This window comes from Stylophora pistillata, chromosome 3 (genome assembly GCF_964205215.1).
Source record: "Stylophora pistillata chromosome 3, jaStyPist1.2, whole genome shotgun sequence".
NCBI lineage: Eukaryota > Metazoa > Cnidaria > Anthozoa > Scleractinia > Pocilloporidae > Stylophora > Stylophora pistillata.
The window spans coordinates 45,732,562-45,755,526 of NC_142521.1; the positions used below are offsets into that span (position 1 = coordinate 45,732,562).

The following is a 22,965-nucleotide window of genomic DNA, read 5'->3' on the forward strand; positions in this document are numbered from 1 at the left end:
GCACCAGCGAGAGTAGAGGGAAAAGAAGCCGAAGCCGAATTTGTCGTTATTAATAGCGAAGGGGTGGCACTGCTCGGAAGAGAAACTGCCATACAGCTAAGCGTGTTGAAATTAGGAACCCAGATCTACACTATGACATCTAATGTGACAATCATGTCTGATTACAAACAAATCTTTGAAGGTGTGGGAAAGTTAAAACATTACCAAGTTAAGTTGCGTGTGAATCCAGATGTACCCCCGGTGGTGCAACCAGTCAGGCGCACCCCATTTAGTCTTCGAGACAAGGTTAAGGAGAAGATTGAAGAATTAATAGCCATGGACATAATTGAACCAGTAGAGGGCCCAACCCCGTGGGCTAGTCCAGTCGTAGTAGTCCCAGAGCAGAGTGACGAAATACGCCTTTGTGCGGACATGCGAAGAGCTAACGAAGCCATTATCAGGGAACGTTATCCTATACTCACAGTGGAAGAAGTGCTCCAAAGCCTCAACCAGAGCACAGTGTTCAGTAAACTGGATTTAAAATGGGATTACCACTACTTAGAACTCCATCCAGATTCCAGAAGCATCACTACGTTCACCATACATTGTGTTCTTTACCGATACAAGCGCCTCATGTTCGGGATAAGCTCAGCCCCAGAAGTAAATCAGCACGTCACCCAGCAATCATTACAAGGCTGCGAAGATGTTGCCAACATCTCAGATGATATCATCATTCATGGGAAGAACACTGAGGAACATGACAGAAGACTGCAGCGAGTTTTAGAGAGGCTGAAAGAGAAGAATCTCACGCTGAATGCAGAGAAGTCCGAGTTTCACATGACCCAGATAGTCTTCATGGGACTGGTGCTGAGCAACAATGGTATTGGCCCTGCTGAAGACAAGGTAAAGGCGATCGTTGATCCAAGAGAACCGCAGAGTTCAGCTACAAAATCGCTTGGCGTAATATTAGACGATAAACTCGATTGGCATAGTCACATCGAAAAACTAACGAAAAAGATCGCCTCTGGTATCGGGGCCCTAAAGCGAATTAGGCACCTGATCCCAGCATCAACCTTACATCTCATCTACCAAGCTTTAGTAAAACCTCACTTTGATTACTGTGACATTGTTTGGGGTAGCTGTGGGAAAACGCTACGAGACAAACTGCAGAAATTGCAGAATAGAGCAGCCCGTGTGTTGACATTCTCTAACTATGATGCTGATGCAACTGAGCTACTCGAGTTTTTAGGGTGGAAAAATCTTGCACGCCAGCAGGAAATCCATAAAGCCACCATGATGTTTAGATGTCTGCACGGGCTAGCTCCAAGGTATCTATATTCAAAGTTTACGTGGCGTGACTCTGCTTATGACCTCAGGGACTCTGAAAATAAGCTTAATGTTCCACTACCGCGCACTAATTATTACAGAAAAAGCTTTAGCTACAATGGCGCCACATTATGGAACAGTTTACTGCGCGATATAAGGAACACAGAGTCTCTGGGGTCATTTAAACGTAAGATCAATGACATTCTTTAAGTCTAACGCACGGCATTCACGGAAAACAGCTTTAATGTTATAGTATGTAGTGTTAATTTTAAATATCTTAGCGTATGTGATATGTATTTTTATAGGCTGATGAATTGATCGTGTCTAAATAAAGATTGCAATACAATACAATAGAGTGAATCAAAAGTCAGAAGCTTTCTGGGACTGGTAAACTACAATGCCCGTTTTATCCCGGACTTCGCTACAGTCGCGGAGCCATTGCGAAAGTTGACCAAAAAGGGTGTTCGTTTCGAGTTTGGAGAAGAGCTTAAGAGGAGGCTATCAAGTGCAGATAATCTTGGCTACTTTGATAAAGATGCTAAGACACTAATCATAGCAGACGCAAGCCCGGTAGGCCTCGGTGCGATCCTAATCCAAGCTAGAGCAGCAAGGCAGTAAAAGAGTCATTAGCTACGCAAGCAAGAATTTAAGCGCTGTGGAAAGGCGCTATTCGCAAACAGAAAAAGAAGCCTTGGCTGTTGTATGAGCATGTGAACGATTTCATGTGTACTTGTACGGCATTGAATTCACACTGTATACTGATCACAAGTCGTTGGAAACAATCTACTTGAGCAGATCCAAGCCGTGTGGACGAATCGAAAGATGGATCCTGCGATTACAGCCATAAAAATTCCATGTAAAATACTTACCTGGAGAGCAGAATATTGCTGACCTGTTGTCACGCTTACTGCATGCGAACGGGCAAGCAGAATCTTCGTCGGCGCACAAGGTGTCTTATGAATTTGTCAGGTTCGTCGCAGTAACTGCCGCTCCTCAAGCGATGAAAACACGTGAAATTGAAGAAGCTTCATCAGAAGACAGAGAGTTTGTGGAACTGTGCCAGTACATTAAAGATGAAAACTGGAAAGGTGATCAGCATAAGCAGTACATACCAGTATGTAGCGAACTGTGTGTTATTGGCAAGCTGATTCTTTGTGGCATTAGATTATCACACCGAGCAAGCTGGATTGAGCTAACCTGCATTCTTTCCGAGGACAATTCTACGGGCTACGCGATCGTGTATTACTCCTAAGCCCAAACCATAAACTGAGTGAGAAAAATTAGAAAAACTAAAACAAAACAAAAACAAAAAAAAATAAGCAAAAAGGAATAATAAACTATACGTTCCTGTTAATAAAGAAATTTACTATCTTAATCGTGATTCTTCCTTCTATCTATTTTTGAGACTAGAAGGGATCTTTACAAAGCCTTCATTTTACCACACTTTAATTACTGCTCCGAAACGTGGCACTTCTGTAATAAGAAGTCAGCTGACAAGTTAGAGTTGGTGAACAAACGTGCGCTCCGTTTTGTTTTTAGAGATAAGTCCTCCCCTTATGAGGAACTTTGTAAGCGTACCGGTCTCTCAAGTCTTCGTGAACAGCGATTAGCGAAAATTTTGTCCACTGTCTTTAAGATATTAAATAGTGATGCAGGACCAAAAAGCTTACGTGATCTTATAACAGTTAGGTGCTCCACTTATAATCTTAGGGGCACCACAATACTGGACCTCCCAAAAGTAAAATCAACAACCTTCGGGTTAAGATCATGGAGATATGCTGCATCGAAACTATGGAACGCTTTACCGGACGAGTCTCGAAAGATACAAACATTTACTAGTTTTAAAAATTACTTAAAAACATTAGATCTCACGGGACTCTAGCGCGATGAGGATCTATCTTTAATTATATTTCCTGTTTTTAATGATTACATTTTACATTTTATATATTCAACTCGGTGACTACATTATTAAATTCTTATATTTTAATATTAGCTAGTTCTTAATTCTTAATTTATTTAAATTTATATACCTTCACAAGGCTTTATAATTTCCTTTTCTCTTTTTATTTCGTGGCGTACCTGTAAACTAGCTTTTGGCTAAGCGTTCTGACCACGTTAAATAAATTGATTGATTGATTGATCTTTTTTAATTACGGATAATGATTTTCCTAGCAACGTATTTAGAGACATGTCAAGTTTTTGATTAGCACTTACACTTATCCAACAATTATAGCGAAAGAAAAAACAAGAAACATTTACTGAACTGCTTATATAAAAGATACAGCAGTGAACATTTTTCAGTTTCAGAATTTCCGATATTATGAGACTATTCTTTTTTTTAAGTTTTTAGCCCTATCAGTCAACAATACGTCTTGAAGTATATCTGGCACTTGTTTTCATCAAATTGTTCATCAGATTTTCTAAAAAAAAAAAAGAACAGGATTTACCAAATTCAAACCATCCAGAATGTTTCAAGGTTATTTTATTATTTTTTTTTTTCATTTTTCACACACACTTTAATTTTCTATTTTCTTATTTATTTACAAGATATTTCTTTGACCCACAGATGGCAAATGCTTATCGAGGCGGGTCCATTTTTTTTTCTTTACTAGTTGATTTTAATTACACTGGAAATAAAAAGAAAATGAAGAAATATAACATGAAACGACAACAAGATACATAAGAAAACACTTTTTACACTGAAGGGCTTGTAATTGTTTACCGCTAAACCAAATCTTTAAAATAATTCGTTCTTCGGATTTGACACTCTTTCAGTTTTGGCTTTACGGGGACATATACTTTTCTAGGGTTTTATCAAATTAAAAGCGACGCAGGTACGAAGGTTATTTCCTGGAGGACTTCTTTTGAGCGGTTGATATCGTGGTAGATAGACAGACACCTCAAACAGTGCCTTAGACATTAGCTTCGCCTGCCAACTCTTCGTTTTCAGTAGCCGTAGTGGTATCATTTGGTGCAGTCCGAGCACCTTTAGGGAAACACAGCAGTTTCCGAAATTCCTTTCGGAAATCGTTATTATTGAAAGTGTAAATGAAGGGATTTATCGTCGAACTCAGAAAGCGGAAAAAGGTAACGAGTAATTCCGCAATTCGCGGACATGTTTCGGGGGAGAAGCGCTTCCAAAGTGCAAGTGCCCATAATGGAATCCAGCAACACAAAAACCCAGCGCCTACGTAGAGCAACACTCGGCTAATGTTTATCTCTTTCACTGTGCTTCTCCTTGCTCTGGTGTTGTTAGCATTAGTCGTGTTCTGCAGCGATGGGACCACAATCTGTTGATGCTGACTGGTTTTGAAAAATATCTTGTAATAGCTGAATATACCGATACACAGTGGGATAAAGAAAAGCACTCCGACCATGATGGTGTACTGAACGATTTGACTAGCAGCAGTTGGGTATGTAAAGGCACAAACTGCATAGCCACGGATAAAACCAATGTTTAACCAACCGGTGAGTCGCCCAATTAACAGGTAAAGGGCCAGAGACATCCACAAGCAACACACCCAGATCTTAGACCGGCAGGGAGAAAATATCTTGTTGTAACTGTTTCCTTTGACAATTCGCATGAAGCGGTTGAATGCAGTTAAACCCATGGTTGCCGGAGTCACGTAAGTGGCGAAGGGGCCAATGAAACCTTGAATCTGGCATAGGGCGAAGCCGAAATCAAATCTTCCAATAATAAGTGTAGCTGATGCCAAAGGCATTTCTATCATTGCAACCAACAGATCGCTGACAGCTAGAGCAACGATGTACACATTAGTGGTTGATCGAAGATTACGGTTTCTGTACACTGCCAAACAGACAAGACTGTTTCCAGTGATGCTTATGATGTTCAATGCAAGGCAAACGATCGACTCACTTATAACAGCTGCCAAGCTTCGGTTTGGTAACTCCAGGCTAGACATCGTGTCTAAAAAGAGAGGAAGATGTAATAGAGCAGTTAAACATGGCGTGTTCTTGGATATCTCAATCTTCGTCCATTTTTTCTGGTGAATGCAAGTTATTCGTGAGTATGGCTGAATTATTCGCCCGAGGCGAAAGAGAAATTTGTGAATATTTGTTCAGTTGTCGCCTCGGTAAATATTTCCTAACATTTACGGAGCTATGGGTGAGACATTATTTGCCATGACATAATTTGAAATTTGACTTAGATGTCGACTTTCACTTTCTAGAGGGTCCTAAGGCAAAGTTGTGAAAACTGAATGCATTAAAATGTCCTTAAATCTATCTTGCCTAAAGCAAAACCCGACTATCATTCTCTCATTCAAGTTTCTGTTTGGGGTTTTCGATATATGTACGTATCGATCTTGTAATATTTAAAGACCCTCTGTTTACGAAACACCGGCAAACTTTGTCGTTTGTGTAGAAATTGTATTTAAGCTGTTTATGCTGAATGACAAATCTATCCTCACTGTCAAACTACAATTGAAGCATTCCCTAAAATAATATAAGCACCGTCACAAGAAAGTAAATTAGGCCTAATTGGGGCTTTGCATAATGATTGTGTGCAGATGTTGTGGTAGGAACTATTTCAAACCACTTTAAGTCTTAAGACTTATCTTTTTAAGCACACATTTGATTTCTAGTTTTTACTTGTAGTTTTTACTTTTTTAATTGTAACTTTATTGTATTACATAGTGTATTAAATTCTTAGGATTTTAATTTTTACGGTTTTAGAGTATTGTAAAGCGCCATGGACAATTAATGGAAGATGGCGCTATATAAAAGTATATTTATTTATTTATTATTTATTTATTTATAAGTTATATTTAAGGGATGCTTGGTTCTTTTGTAAAAGCAGATTGATTTAATTGCGGTTCACTTATAAGATGAATTCGCATCTAGCAATCTACATGTCAGACATGACTTATCTCATTTGATAATAAAAAAAGATCAGTTCGATTACTCCAACTCAATCATCAGTCGAAAATTCGAGTAAAAGGCAGTCGTTGGAGCAAATGGGGAGCCTCGAGGCTGTGTGAGTTTTTATGTAGTAGAGAATTGAGCTGTGCTTTTTTAGTTCATGGTATGGATGATGCACAAATACAGTAACTGAATACATGAGATCTAGAGGCTTTCGTGTATTCCAGGGGGAATCACAGTGTCGATTTGAGAGAGAATTTTCTTCTCGAATTTGTAACTTTCAAGGTTGCCTTCCTCTCGGGTGTCCAACTACCGATAACGGTTTTAGATAGACAACTAAAGACAACTTTTGGATCCTCTAGGAGAGATCAGTATTGAGTTTTCACGAGTAGTTATTAGAGACAGAGATTAAAATTACATGGTTTCTGGAGCATAATACTTATCCTTTAAATTTGTTATCAGCTGATACAACGGCTGTCTAAGATCTAATTGTAAATCAGTTGGGACGTTTGTGACTTTTCACTAGGATAAAATTCTCTGGACCTGATATCATCTGACTGAAAGATTGGAATATCTAAGTTTAATACAGCTGAGCTAATTCAGTTAATCATTGTGTATTCTTGTGATTTGAGCTCTTTCTTAAATTTCTTTTGCTTGAATGAATTTTCTTTGACTTACCGTTAAAACTCGTTAATGGAGTAAAAATTGTGATGCAGTCAAAAAGGCAGCTAATCATTGGCTATCTGTAATATCAGCAATATAGAGCAGCTACATAAGTTCCAAGTGAAACTCCGTGAAACAAAGCTAAGAAAATAGCTTTTAAAGTTCTTGGTAATTGTGCAGTTGCTTGATCGCTTTTGTTTTGCACCAAATAAGAACTTAGAACGTTAAGTTATAAATTAGATGTGACTGATTTGAAAAGTGAAATGTGATTTCTTTCGGTTCCGTTGCAGATTGAGTCCTCATGAAAAGTTGAAAGGTCATTGAGTCATCGAAAGGTAAAATTGTCATTACTTTCAATTCCGTTGCAGATAATCTCAAGCGTTCATTCGAAACAATACTCCTCTTTTGTAAAATTCCATAATTTGTTACGAAAGAAATTATAATGACAGTTAAACATTTCACGCAAGCTCGACTGACCTTTTCATTAAAGGAATCGGAGGAAATAAGAAAAGGGCAAGTTATTGGCTCAGCACGAGATGCCTTAATTAATCGTAACGATTCTTTTTTTGCTTTCATAAATCAGAATATCGGAAAGTTTCTTGGTCTGACATAACAAAAAACCACATCGTCCGTCTAGGTTGTGAAATGAATACAGAACTGATGAATATAAAACAATGCCAGTTAATTGGGCCCTTTTGCAATGGATGAGGGAAAAAACTGTCGGACTGGTTGATATATTCTCATTCGCTGCACCTTTTTCATAATCTGCTCTCGTTCTATTTAGTTTATGTTATTTAGTAAACAGATGTCGAACTTCATTTAAATAAAGCTGGCACATTTATTAACATAATATTATGTCAAAAGCTTGTGGCTTAGATGAGATTATGTTTGTTCGATTGAGAGCTGGGATTTATTAAATTATATTTTACTTCAAAATCTTCATGATTATTCAATTCGTAATTAGTGAAACTCTATATCGCGATTTGTGTCGGCCCCTTGTGAATATAGAAGTAAAAAAAAAAGTTTAAACTGGTACGAGAAGCACATAGATTGAAATGTCGAAATATCCTCCCGTCTCGATGAAAACTCAGAAGCTTATTTCCTCGATTGACTTGTATAAGTCTTTTCCATTAAACACCTTGAAAGCAGTCCTCTTGATTTATTTGAATTCAGCCACAATTAAGTGAGGAGTCGGACTCAAAATTTTTTCATAAACTGTTATCAGAGAAATTAATAACCATAACTCATCCAGCGCTCAGTAAAAATTATGGCTTAATCTCTCACTCTTGTTACCTTTTTGCTGTCTCTTCGTAATCAGCTGCGAGTTTCCATAAAGTAAAGCATCGCTTAAACTTCTAATTCCATATCTGAGCGAAAATTGCACCCTTGCTTCTGACTGGCTGGCTGATAAACCTCAGCTTTTTTTTAAACAATATGGAAGGATCTAGAAGCTACTAGGTCATAAGCTTCTGATAATATTAATAACAATTCTGTTAGGGAAAGTAAAGGACGTGTTAGAAATTATTTACAGAGAGCACGTTTTAATTTCCTCTTCAGCCACTACTAACATCAAACCACTTTGAAAACAAAAGCATTCGATACTTAAATCAAAATCACCACCCGCTGCCTTGGTTTGAATAGCATGTTTTTGATCGGTTAACAAGACTCAGCTTTCCAGAAAAGTTAGCGGCAAAATTAAGATGTTACATTTTCACTTATCAACGTCAACAAAACCCCAGTTCGTAGAGATTATCCTCAGCTTTACCGCCTTCATTGTGTATCCGTCTGTCTCGACTCTAAACCTAACCACTGATTCGTGCGTTAGCGGTCTCTTAACTTCCCAAGTAATCCCTATCGCGGTAAACGTGCATTTGACGTATGAATCAGTTGTTTGATGACATTTTCAACGTATTACTTTCAATGGTTCGTGAAGTCTTTAATGCCCCACCCACACTTCATGATCGTTTTCGATGGGAATTCGGTGCTCATTCATGCAATTGAAGTTATTACACGAATGCCATGGTATACCATTACAAACCTCAGGTTTAAAAGAAGAGATTAGCAAGTTTTATTACATTTTTTTAATTTAACAAAAACTGTCACTTTAAAGCTAATGGCTCTTTTTGCCGCGCCATAATATAGCAAGACCGTAACATTAGGAAAAACATGGAATGAAATAAAACATAAAGTCACTTTAGCTTTCCTTTTTTCTCATAATTCCCGTCCTTAAGCAAGTTTAATATGTTGGTTATCGTTTTATACTTGATGAACTTGTGACATTTTTGCCGCGTTAAAATAAAAACTCAAGACCACGTAAATCTGGTTTCTTTGGGGCCCTTAAAAAACAAGTAAGTAGTTTTTGCCGTTTGTATTTAGTAATCCTCCGTCGGAATATGCTACAGAATTTCCACCAAAACTGTTTTTTTTTTTGCGAAGCGAATTAACCAATGTACAACTCCATTTATTGCGAAAATAAAAGTGTTTTTGTGTACGCGCTATGTTTGCCTTCTATTTCGTTGAGCGCGCACTACTGATTTCGGCCAACATAACCATCAAGTGAACAAAATTGAATACAACCCCGAATTAGACAGCGATAGAATGGCTGGAGGTTACAATTAAATCAAATGGTAATCATAGAAACCAACCTATATTGGAAGAGAGGTTTTTACTCTAAAATTTTCAGGGTACGGTCATCACCTGTTCTTGCTATATTTTGTAAACAAATTGCTGCCTTTATTTTATTAATGTTGAAACAATTTGTCTACAGGTTGGTTTCATAATTCGCTCATTTTCGCCATGTCAATAGAAGCAAAGCAAAACATCTCACCGCGTCCGATCAATTTTATTGACTTTTGAATTTGAGCAATGACAACTTCAAAAGTCATCAGGTGACCTACACATCTCTCGTAATCTACTCTCTCTCCAACTAGACGATAATCTGAGGAGGGGCATTTTTGTTTTCATTCCCAGCTTAGAAATTCGTTTTTTTTTTTTTTTTTTTTTTTTTTTCCACTTTCTACCAAGCATTTTCTATGACCTCCTCGGTATATTTGAAAGGACATCTCAACGGAGAGCGGTTGCAATCATTAATCATTACAGAATCAGACCGAAGAAGAGAGCTTACCTGTTAAGGATGACCTTATATTTGGGGGACTTTAACGTTATTTCTCCGTATGCTCTGGAGGATTGTCAGTGAAAAATAACACGCGCAGTTAACATCCGTAATTTAAATAGAACTGTTGCAACTTGTATTATTATAATTTTTGGTTCCTCCAATCAAGCCGATGATTGGAGGGCTAAGCTCTTTTATTAGTACAAACCAGTTATAACTGGCCGCGCAAATTAACAGGACACGCAAACAGCGTATTTGCGACTTCTCAGTTTATTGCTACTGAACGCCACCTGCTCTGATAGCAGTTGTACAATTTCCCGTATTTGCGTGAAAATAGCGTGAAATATGAAAACAGCCAGGGTCGCGCGAGTGTATCCGTTTCTAAGTTAGGATGTGGAGTGCGGTTGATTTCTAAGTAGAAAAAAGGCAAAAGTCTAACTTCATTTGGTTCAAAAGGAAATGTCGCCTGGTATTGAACACAACTGGGAATAGTAACACCTGGGTTAGGCCATCAAAATCACTCAAAATTCAACGTAGCTCACAATCGCTTTTTCAAAAATCATTATAACTATCATTTCGTTTTCAATTACAATCATTACGGCCCCTCCATGTGTACCTGTTTACAACTGAGTTCGTAGCAGAACTGGTTTTGTACATTGGAGAGAAAGCAAACAAAAAAAACACACAAAAAAAACAACAATTATCAAAAATTTCTATTGGCTAAGATACTTTGCCGCAATTTAGAAAATCAGAATTATCAACCTACAAAGAATTAGAAGAAGATGGGCACTAAAAATTATTCAAATTTTGGCGCAGGTCATTCATTTGTTGATTATAGCTATCGTTTCCGGTGCGATTTGAAAACAGCAAGGCCCTTCCTTGTATATCCGTTTATAGATCAGGAAGGTTTCCGGTCAGCGGAAAGGTGAAAGAAACAGAAAACGCTCTTAAGCAAGTAATACACATTTCTCTTTGCAAAGTAGTAATATATTTGACAATGAAAAACTGCGATAAAATATTATAAAGCATGACACGACGTTTCGACGTTTCCAGAACGTCATTATCAAGTAAACTAAAATAATAAAATCGAGTATATATATAATGAAGCGGTGAATAAATTACAAAACGTTAAAAGTTAAACAAAGAGTTTAGCCCTAATGGAATCGCTCTGGGTGTTTAAATTGGGCCTTATTGTTCTTATGTACAACATTTCATAAACAAGACAATCCCATTTCGTGCCGCATTTTTTAAGCATTCTAAACTGGCTCTCATTGAGTAAGTCAATGTTCCCATGGGCATCTCTCAGGTGGCGACCAATGGCAGAGTATCGATGATCAGCAATGCGTTGAAACAGATGGCGCGTCGGATATCCGACGCGCCATCTGTTTCAACGCATTGCTGATCATCGATACTCTGCCATTGGTCGCCACCTGAGAGATGCCCATGGGAACATTGACTTACTCAATGAGAGCCAGTTTAGAATGCTTAAAAAATGCGGCACGAAATGGGATTGTCTTGTTTATGAAATGTTGTACATAAGAACAATAAGGCCCAATTTAAACACCCAGAGCGATTCCATTAGGGCTAAACTCTTTGTTTAACTTTTAACGTTTTGTAATTTATTCACCGCTTCATTATATATATACTCGATTTTATTATTTTAGTTTACTTGATAATGACGTTCTGGAAACGTCGAAACGTCGTGTCATGCTTTATAATATTTTATCGCAGTTTTTCATTGTCAAATGTTTTACCAAATCTTTGCTTATTCGAAAGTAGTAATAATGGGATAATAAAAACGCTTGAACAATACACTTCGTTTGAGGCTTGTTTGAACTTTAGTTTAATGGCTTGGTTCACTCTGCTGATTTTCCAAGGTGTGGCTTCAGAGCCAATTTTCGAAGCCCTCTAACACCATCACATCACTCATTCACCAACCCCGAGTGTAAATAAAAAAACTTAACAATGCTAAAGGGAAGTCACAGAAGAGGAATTATGCCGTTTCACTGTCTTACTTCTTATTTCCCTTTTTAATAACTCACCGATAGACAATAAACAATCATCGCAGCTTAAAAAAAAATCTCCTTAAATTCATTAAGTATGGACAAAGACATAGTTATCAAGAACTGGTCCAGTTAACGTCCGAAAAAAAAGGAAAAAAAGATGAATGCCATAAATTAAAATCGCACTGACGACAGGAAGACTTTCTTAAGCACTAATGAAGTCAAGGTCAAACGTGGTTTCTTGAGAAAGTTCTAAATCAATCACCTCCATGCTTCGCCTGGTTATGTAAAGACGTCTCTCTTGTTCTCACAACTTCCCACTGGTAAGCCAATAGGAAGTGCGATTTGGGGCTCAAAGGAACTTTTAAAAAGACAATTTTTTTGCAAAAATCTACAAGGGTTTCCATAACTAGACGAACAATTTCATTTTAACAGCTCAACCGTGCACGCAATTTTCTTTTTTGCAACATCAAACTTCTTCTACTTATCTGCTTTGTGAACTTTTTTCTCGACCGTTAACACTGTGAAGGGGAAATTCCATAATTTCCAGACACTCTGAGAAGCGTAAGTCTAATGTTCCATTTTGATTCGCCAAAAGTTAGAAAAAGGACAATTATATTACAGCAACCGAACTATTAATGTTGTACCAAGTAACGTTATTTAGAAACGAAGACATCCTTTACCTAAAGAGATTGTCTTGTTCAGTTTGCGTAATGGTCTACCACAAGATCCCCAAGCTTAATGAATTCCTTACAGAGATGAACATTAGCCTCACGAATGCTTCATTCATTCCCAGTATATGTAAAAACATGATTGATTTTGGCTTTTACAATTTTTAAATTGTAACTTCTTTTTAAAAAAAGTTGTCAGTCACATTAGCCACTTTCAAAACATCAAACAAGCAATAATAATTCCTTCTATAGGAATTTTTTTTTTGGGAATAGCTTAGACTTCGTACATTACTCACCCGCATAACTGAATTTTTTTAATTTATTTTTTCTAACAGTCGGCACACCTCGTCGTTCTCTCGTCGTTTTCTCTTTACAAAGTAAAAAGAGTGCTTTTATTCCTGGATTCACCGACAGTTCACATGAATAGTTCGTTCTTACGTTCTCGCTTTGAAAAGTGGAAAGAATGCTTTTATTCCGGCATTAACCGAGCATGATAAACGTCCTCGAGCGTCGGCGAAAACCGTAACTAAGTATATTAAATAAAAGATAATAAACTGGCAAAAGGCATTCGAAACATACATGTACCTTACATTAGTTTTCCATTGAGTTGTCAAAGGTTTCTGTAAAATTTCATCCCACGGCAAAGTTACGATTTTTCTGCTTTTTAAAGAATAGGTGATATAAATATTCTTTGTCACAGATCAGTAAAAAGTAATTAAACTGAATCGTGTCAAAGGTCTGGTGGAGTCTCTCTTATCAGTTGACAGCACATGTTGTAAGTCACAAGTGCATAATTTCACAAATTAATTTTGAAATGAGTAGGAGTTCGTAATATGAAAAACGCGTTAGGAGGCAGATGTGTCCACGCAATTTATCTCGCACACAATATCTATGATCAACGTGGGTGACGGAGATTCCTGCTGCATTAACTGGCAAGGAAAAAAACTCAATCCTTTGATCATGAAATATATATCAATACTGGTTTCATCCAATGAAAGTCTGACGCTGGAGACGTCATGTTTCCCTTTAAAAAGTATTGTAAAGATATAGTTGATTAATTCGCTGAAATAAAAACAGAGGGTAAAGTACAGACAAAGCTTTGGAAAAATAATTATGATTTCTACTATCGATTCACCCCTCCATTTTGTGTCTAGCACATTAATGAGCCTTAAGATAAGTGTATTTTTTTAAGATAGATGTTTAATTTTTGACACAGTGTGGGAAGAAGAAAACTCTTTTTTAGGATGATCCTTCCGATACGTTGTTAATGTACCAGCATAAGTTAAGCATCCAGTTCGACTTCCTGTTCTACGAGATAGGTGCAGCATGCGTCTTTACCGTTCGCATCCTTAAGCGTGAGTTGTGTTTCATCCAACAAGAAGCGAAATTCCCCACGCACAACGCGCAGCTGTATTCGGCCCTTCATGAACGGTCAAGAAACTCAGCAAAAACTGTGAGACTGGTTGACTTATTTCCATTTACTGCACCTTTTCATAATCTGCTCTCGTTCTGTTTGGTAAATAGACGAAGGACTTTATTTAACTGAAGCTAATACATTTATTAACATATTATGTCAAAAATTCAGTCTAGATGAGATTATGTATGTCTGAGACTAGGTTTACACAAGAGGAAATTGTTCCGGATTCGTGATGAATCCGAAACGTTTTAGTACCGGATTGATTCTACCATTTACACGAAAGTGGACGAATCCGAAATAAAAACTTCCCGGTTTGGTCGTGTCTCCGGAGATTTTGAATCCGCAATTTAAAGTGGGAACTTTGAATCCGATAACTTTTGAATCCGGAAAGCTTTGTCGTGTAACCGCTTTTTTTTCTCGAATCCGGATATTATTTCCGCCTGCAATCTTTTGAGTTGCGGTGAAACCAAAATGGATCTGGTGCTAACATTGCTAGCGGTCTCCGGTTGCCTAATCTTGTTGCAGGTTCAGGCTATAAATTTTATCATGTGTACCGCAGTATTTCTGAGGAAACGCAAATTGTTATTGTAAGGAAGTTTAACGTCAGCCACACTTAATCGCCGACGACGTTGATGGCTTGGCATCTGTCCAACTCAAATTTGCCTCAGTGGCATCTGGATCTACTCTAGCCTTTTTTTGGGGGAGGCATTTTCACTTTGTCGATCGAACCACGAAACAACACTGGGCTTGGTAACCATTACATTTCGAATGTTCCCGGAGTTTTCGTTGTGTGTAAACGGTCAGGAATCCGAATATCCTTTCAGTGTAAACGCCTACGAATCCGAATACTCCAAAATTGATGAATCCGGAAACATTTACGAATCCGGAAAACTCTCCTCTAGTGTAATTCTGGTCTGAAAGCTGGAATTTATTAGCCCGCGAGACCAGCCAATCATATCCCACTTCTTAATCTTTGTGATTACTGAATTCGTAATAAGTGAAACTCTTTATCGCGATAAATATCGGGAATACAATTTGCGTGGGCCCCTTGTGGATATAGAAGTCAGAAAAGTTTAAACTGCTATGAAAAAGCACACGGATTAAAATGTCAAAATATCCTCCCGTCTCGATGAAAACTCAGGAGCTTATTTCCTCAGCAGTTAAGTTTACTAGTGTAAGTCATTCCCATTAAACTCCATCAGAGTAACCCTCTTAATTCATTCGGATTCAACTTTCATTCCGCTTTCACCGAACGCCATAGTCAAGTGAGGAGTCGAACTCGAAATTTTTTCTTAAACTGTTATCAGAGAAATTGATAATCATAACTTATCCAGCGCTTCCCAATAAAATCCTGGCTTAATCTTTCCTACTTGTTACTTCATTGCTGCCTCTTCGAAATCAACTGCGAGTTTTCATAAAGGAAAACTCTATTGCACTTCTTATTCCATATCTGAGCCAAAATTGCACCCTTGCTTCTGATTGGCTGGCTAGTAAACACCAGCTTGTTTTTAAACAATATAGAGGAATCAAGAAGCTTCAAGGTCATAAACGTCTGATAATATTCATAACAATTCTGTCAGGGAAAGTAAAGGACGTGTTAGAAATTATTTACAGAGAGCACGTTTAAATTTCCTCTTCAGCCACTGCTGATATCAAACCACTTTAAAAACAAAAGCGTTCGGTACTTAAATCAAAATCACTGGCCCGCTGCCTTGATTTGAATAGCTTGCTTTCGATCGGTTAACAAGACTCGGCTTTCCAGAAAAGCTAGCGATAAAATTAAGATGTTACATTATCACTTATCAGCGTAAGCAAAACCTCGGTTCGCAGCGTATCTCGCAGCAAAACCTCGTATCCCCAGCGCTACTGCCATTATTCTGTATCAATCTGTCCCAACTCCAAAAGTAATTACTGATTCTTGCGTTAGCGATCTCCAGCCTAGACGTTCGTTTTTCTTTCTTTTTTTTTTTTCGACTAAGCATTCTCCATCACGTCCTCGGTATATTTGAAAGGACTTCTAGAGGACGGTTACAAATATTAATGATTACAGAATCAGACCGAAGGAGGGAGCTTACCTGTTAAGGATGAACGTATATTTGGAAAACTTTAACACACCAGATTCGTTACTTCTCAGTTTATATCCGTTGTTCAAATAGAACTGTTGGCAACTTGTATAGTTATTTTTGGTTACTCCAATCAAGCTGATCATTGGAAGACAGCTCTTTTATTAGTACAAACCAATGATAATTGTCCCGGCATATTACTAGGAAAAGCAAGAAGCAAATTTGCAACTTCTCAATTTATTGCAACTGAACGCCACCTGCTCTGATAGAAGCTGTATAATTTCTTGTAGTTTGCTTGAATCTAACGCGAAATATGGAAACGGCAAGGGTCGTGCGAGTGTATCCGTTTATAAAGTGACAAGGTGGAGTGCGGTTGATTTCCGTCCAACAGTAACAAAAAAAGAAAATAAATCAGTGCAAAAATATAATTTCGTTTCTTTCAAAAAGCAATGTCACCAGCTATTGAACTCAACTGGGAGTAACATTTAAACAGATAGGCCATGAAAATCATTCAAGACTCAACGTAGCTCACAATCGTTTTTTAAAACTATTTCTAACAATTTAATTTTTAATCATAAACAGGACGGCGCCTCCATGTGTACATGTTTACAAATCATACATTTTTATCGACTAAAATACTTTGCCACAATTTAGAAAATTAGTCATATCAACTAAGAAAGAGTTAGAAAGAAGATAGGCACTAAAAAGTAGTCAAAGTTTAGCAGGAGTCATTCATTTGTTGGTCGTAACTATCATTGGGAGGGCGATTTGAAAACAGCAAGGTTCTTCCTCGCATATCCGTTTATAGATGAGAAAAAATTCCGGCCCGGAATATACATTTCACTTTTTAAGAATAGTAATAGTATAATTATGATATTACCCCCGAAAAAAGGAAACAGAAACGACCAAGTCGCATTAGTGGAACTGTTTACGGCTGCTCAAAGTAATAATTTTTTTAAATTTTTTCGTACTTCTATGGAATTTTAATTATTTTAAATTCCCGCATCAGGCTAAGAGCCATTTTAACCGGAGTATCAAAGTCCAAACGGTATTGAGAATTTTTCCTTTAAAGCTATTTTCCTTTTAAAACTATGATTTAGATCGGTTGGATTTTGATGTTGTGCCAAATTAAAGAAAGCATCTTTTCTTTACGCTCCGGTGCACCATGGCAGTCATTTTAAGACAATAATAACCATTAATGGAAAACCTTCGATTGATTCAAACGTGTTATTGCCTGATCACCCATTTTAACTTTCGACGCCCCGGCCTTAAGAGTTCCATGCCAGAGTTTCGAAAAATTTATTTATTATGATTCGGCCGCTCCACATAATTTGGGAAAACTTTGAGCTAAGACGAAGACAAAAAAATCTTGAACAATACACTTTATTTAAGGCTTGTTCGAAGTTTAGTTCAATGGCTTGGTTTCCTTCCTGGAAAAGATGATTCACTCTACTGATTTTCCCAGCTGTGGCTTCGAACCCAAGTTTCGAAGCCCTATAACACTCGATCACATTAGACATTCAACCCACCAAAATGCAAAAGGGAAACACAGCAGAGGAGTTGGACGCAAGCGACGTGAATTGGATTGAAGTTACAGAAAAAGAAAAGGCGAATATCGATCCAAGATAAATCGAACTAAGAAAAACAGTTTCATGACAATGAAATTTCATCATTTATTGAAGAAAATAGGGACAGGAGCACGACAACGCGCCAATTCCGTTCCGCCGCGCATACTTCTATCACGCACTACCCGTAAATAAATATCCGCGAAATTCTCGCGCACTGAACTAACAATTTGGCGTGTTGAATATTACATAACTTATTACTCGTTATTTGTATTTTGACTCGTCCTATGTGCTCGTCAAAATACGGCACAACTCGTAAAAATACTCAGCGATACTAAACAACAAAACGTCTTATAAGATATAGTTGTTATCCATCTACACTCCGTAGAGTACAAGTAACGCCCAAGACGAGTACAAATATCCCCTTAGCCTCCCTTGTTAATCTCGCCGCTATTTCCTTAGCACGAGTGCATGCTACATTTTCCCATTCAAACACCGTTTTATTAAGAAATGGGTTTATGAAATCACAATTGCTAGTATATGGCTCATGTCTTTATTAGGTGATGGAGGTCTTATGACTTTGATAGTATACACTCGCATAAGTTTTTGCATTAGTTTTCGGATTTCGAGTGTATATTATGCGGTATTTCTTATAATTGTTTTTGTTTCCTGTATTTCTATTTTCATCAAAGTCCGATTTAGTCCTACTCCTCAAAACCATGGAGCATCTGGCATGGAAACAAAATTGACTATTACTTTGATTTGGGTTACATTTATATCAATGCTGTCTTGGTTGCCACTTTTTGTCCTCAGTATTTTGGGGTATTTTTTCAAGGTCACATCAATTGTTTTGCCTTCCCAGCCAAGGTTTTATCTCATTTGACGATGTTGTGTACTCTTTGAAAATAGCAGAATTTAGGCCGGTTTGGGTGGCCAGGCTATTTCTCAGGGCCTCGAACAGCACTCGCCCGGCAGATTTTCCCTTAGGGAATACGCATAACTGAGGACAGAACTTTATTATCAATGTCACTTCGCGACAAAATCTGACCAGGTAGAGTAACAAACGAGATTTTTCGAACTTTTACGTGAACCAAAAGTCTCAATTAACGCGATGAAGAAAGATTTTAGAACTATCCAAAGCACTACTTCTAACTTTCTCCATCACATATCTGGGAACTTAATCCCATACCATTTAGAAACCTCGCTATAATCACAATCACTGTTATTGTGAATTCTTGCTTTACACCTTTTGCTTAACAACGGTTGCGAGCCGCCATGTTAGTGTCGCTCGACAGTAAACAAAGTGATCGAAAAGAGAAGCTAGTGGAGGAAATGTAGGAGAGTTAAATATAGTTTTATGCAGTGTGGAAAGTACCATAGATCCGAAACTTCTATGGGAGGTAGACATTTCCCTTTAAACTGCTCTTTCGGGACGCTGACCGATAACAGATATTTTCGCTCAATATCGCTCTTTAACTGGAGTTCCCAGCCCTTTCCCGTAATCTGAAAGCACTGGGATAGCTTTGCTGAGTTTTTCCGAGTCGTCTTCGAGTTTAGAATCCATTGAGAGGTCGCGAGATTATCAGTAAAGAATCTAGAAATGGCCCAGTCAATAAACCCTCTAATTTAAAGTTCGAGGTACACCAACATAGCGGATCACCAAATTTGCACAATCTGTGACGTCGCGGGAAAAGCAAGATAGGCGCTGGTTCAGTACAACCCCACAAACCGGCCTACTTAATCATTTACCTGGTAACACGTTATTTCTCTACCGGAAAATGTAAAAGTATTAGCAAAACACACCAACCAATTTCAGGTTCTTAGACCTCTTAACGTGATCTACAGCTAATTTTAAAGCTCCACTCTGATTTGGGGTGATGTGATTGAGGCTTTTAACTGTTATGGATGTAAATAATATCAAACAACAAGAAACATATGAAACATATGTGTGAACTGCGGTTATGAGACGTATATGAGCACGATCCTTCGCAGTAAAGCACTATTTGAGCAATAGTGAAAATCAGACCTGAAAAAAATTTCAGGCCTGTACGGGATTCGAACCACTGACCTCTGCGATACTAGTGCAGCGCTCTACCAATTGAGCTAACAAGCCAACTGGGAGCAGGCCATCAAATTAATTCGACATAAACCCGTAGATGATAAATCAAACAACAAGAAACATATGAAACATATGTGTGAACTGCGGTTATGAGACGTATATGAGCACATATACGAGCTCATATACGTCTCATAACCGCAGTTCACACATATGTTTCATATGTTTCTTGTTGTTTGATTTATCATCTACGGGTTTATGTCGAATTAATTTGATGGCCTGCTCCCAGTTGGCTTGTTAGCTCAATTGGTAGAGCGCTGCACTAGTATCGCAGAGGTCAGTGGTTCGAATCCCGTACAGGCCTGAAATTTTTTTCAGGTCTGATTTTCACTATTGCTCAAATAGTGCTTTACTGCGAAGGATCGTGCTCATATACGTAAATAATATCATTTATCTTTTCAGCTCCGCCATGGACGTTACCAGCTCGACTCAATATTGACGTCTGGTTCGTACATTCGATAAAAAGGAAACGAAACCAGGTTTTAAACTACATTAGAGGACTTAGAGTACAACCGAAACCCTGTAAATTTAATCGTAAACTAGACGCACAGCGGGCTTTCTAAGAAAACATTAATAAATACCGACTTGCTCTATAATTTAACTTAATTATCCTTTGATATACCCTCACAGAACAAATGAAAAAATAATTCTCATGTTGTGTAATTTTTATTTAATCTTACCCTCTTCGCATGAAGCTTACAAACATTTCTTGTAACTCTTCTAACCTTCACATAACGACGTAGCCACGAGGACTTCGGCATGCTTGGACGAATAGCTCATAATTCCTTCAGTTTTCTGCCCTTTCGTCTGAGACGATTCAGAGCAGCTTCTGGCATTCTACTGAGTTCTCGATCACGTTTAAATACACGGTTGTGTTTACATGTAAACATAATATGAAATAGCTCGTTTGATATAACAGGTTTCGCTTGATATTCCTCGATAGAAGGTTCACTCGTAAAGGATCGCTCGTAAATTGATCTCCCGTAAAGTTCGCGGACCGACCCATTCCCGAAACGCCCTACAAGTTTTAGTGTGGGTCTGCCGCGAACGGTGTGTGACTTTGTATGTATATTGAGCGTAATAATCATCGAATTTCTTTCGCGTATATCAAGCAAGGAATTGTTCACGAAGGCAGCCATTGCTACCATGCGCTCTATGGTTCATTCTACACATGCGCTTACATTTCACGCATGCGCTGTTGTAGAGCTGCGTTTTTTTTCACTGAACAATGTCTCATGTCAAAGCAGTTTTTGCAACAAAAGACGTTGCTGTCTGTGTGCTGGATTATTTAGAGTCAGACTTGCAGCGTGGTCATTGCCTTCAACAACTTCATTGCCATAATCGTCTCCACAATGAAACGAAATATTAAATTACCGACATTCGACATATCCGGAGATCAAGAGGATTGAATTGTTACTGAATTTCTTGTACCGATTATTTTATTGTACTAAGATGTATCCCTTGGTTTTGATAAAGTTGTCTCCATTATGTGGAAAGTATTTGCCACGTTTCCACACGCGTTGGAGTGATCAGGGTGACCTCCTGTGCCAAAATCAGTCCTCGAGCCACAATACGAGCACGAGTCATATCCCATTTACATTTTTACATTTATATAGCGCAGACTAATGTGCAGATATATTCAATCGCGCTAAAAAGTATCGTAAGGTTGAGATCGGACGACAGCATTTTAATCAGGCGCCTCTGGCAGCTGCTTCAGTCCATGTGGCGATCCCACCTTCCCACCCATCCCACCCCTACACAGTAATCTCGTGCATGGGAAATTTACGTCTACTACCCCTAACCTACCGCTTTACGTCTTATCCGAGAAGACGAAGCAATGTGAGTGAAGCGTCTTGCTTAATGGGACAACGTCATGCCCCAGCCAGGACTTGAACCCGGGCCAACCGACCCAGAGTCCAGCGCACTGACCACTGGACTACTCACGCCTCATTACTAACAATACCAATACACGCCTTTTGCAGCTAAGCCATCACGTGACCTTCTTTTCATGAAATTATGGGCTATAACTTAGCCGAATTCAGAAAAAGAGAAAGCACTTGGAAAATAACAAAATGGCCAAGTTTGAGGCCTCCGTTATTCAAAAATGAGATATGATGACACTCTGAATTTTTTAATAAATTAGAAGGTTTATAAGGAAAAAGTTGCTGGAGAGCAAGGCCTTGCTCTCTAGCAATATTTTCCGTACAAATCCTCTAAATTTTTCGAAAGTTCAAACCGCTGTAAAAACAGTGCTCTGTAATTCCCGGGGGCCCAAACCTGGCCGTCTTGGTATTTTCGATATGCTCTTTTCATCTCTGGTATTCCTTAAGTTGTATCCCATAATATATATCTAAAATTGATCACGTGACCCCAGCTGCAAAAGGCCTATTCTGGCCTCGTAATAGTTTTCATACTCACCCACAGTATTGAATCCTTCCCTGTTACAGTTAAACTGCAAATAGGCCTCCGAAAGCGCGTGAAGGGGGCAGAGCCCCATACCCATGGAACATAGTCAACCTCTTTTCGTTTAGTTGTCACATGACTGACCGAGCGTACGTACGTACGTACCTTCAGATTACATGGATAGGGTAGGGGAGACTATCAAAACGAAGGAAAGGGTGTCTCAGGCGAGTCTTGGCAAATGCACATCTTTTATGTTATCATTAATATTACGAACTTGGGAGCTCCGCTTTTAGGCTTGGCTAAATCTATATATTACTGTACTTTAGCCGGGCTGAAAAGTATCGTTCGTTACACTGAGGACTTCGTTATAGAGAGGTTCGTTAAATCGAGGTTCTAGTGCATTCTGACTCGCCCTACGGGCTCATCAAAATACGGCACAACTCATAAAAATATCCAGCGAATACTACACACTAAAATGTCGTATACAATCGTTCTTATGTTCTCTCTTTTAAAAGTGGAAAGAGCACTTTCATTCCGGCATTCACCGGGCATGCATACATACATACATACGATAGAATAAATATATGAGGTTCATATATTTTGAACTGCGATATTAGATACGTATGATGCACGATCCTCGCAGTAGATAGCGCTATTTATGCAATAGCGAAAATCAGACCTGAAAAAAATCAGGCCTGTACGGGACTCGAACCACTGACCTCTGCGATACTAGTGCAGCGCTCCACCAATTGAGCTAACAAGCCAA

The 22,965-nt window shown here is 38.4% G+C and overlaps 1 protein-coding gene across 2 annotated transcripts; it reads right to left on the reverse strand.

The window, feature by feature from the left end:
- Positions 1 to 2,734: 2,734 nt before the first annotated feature.
- Positions 2,735 to 11,320, reverse strand: LOC111333445 (beta-4C adrenergic receptor-like). Of its 2 annotated transcripts, none has more exons than XM_088754875.1 (2): positions 9,974 to 11,320; positions 2,735 to 5,233 (listed from the first exon to the last, which is right to left on the reverse strand). In XM_088754875.1, exon 2 carries the CDS (start codon positions 5,226 to 5,228, stop codon positions 4,218 to 4,220), a length of 1,011 nt encoding a protein of 336 aa, XP_088611001.1. In that variant the 5' UTR covers positions 5,229 to 5,233; positions 9,974 to 11,320; the 3' UTR covers positions 2,735 to 4,217. The 2 variants fall into 2 exon arrangements, with proteins under 2 accessions (XP_088611001.1, XP_088611000.1); XM_088754874.1 differs by lacking the exon at positions 9,974 to 11,320 and adding an exon at positions 6,865 to 7,134.
- Positions 11,321 to 22,965: the final 11,645 nt, after the last annotated feature.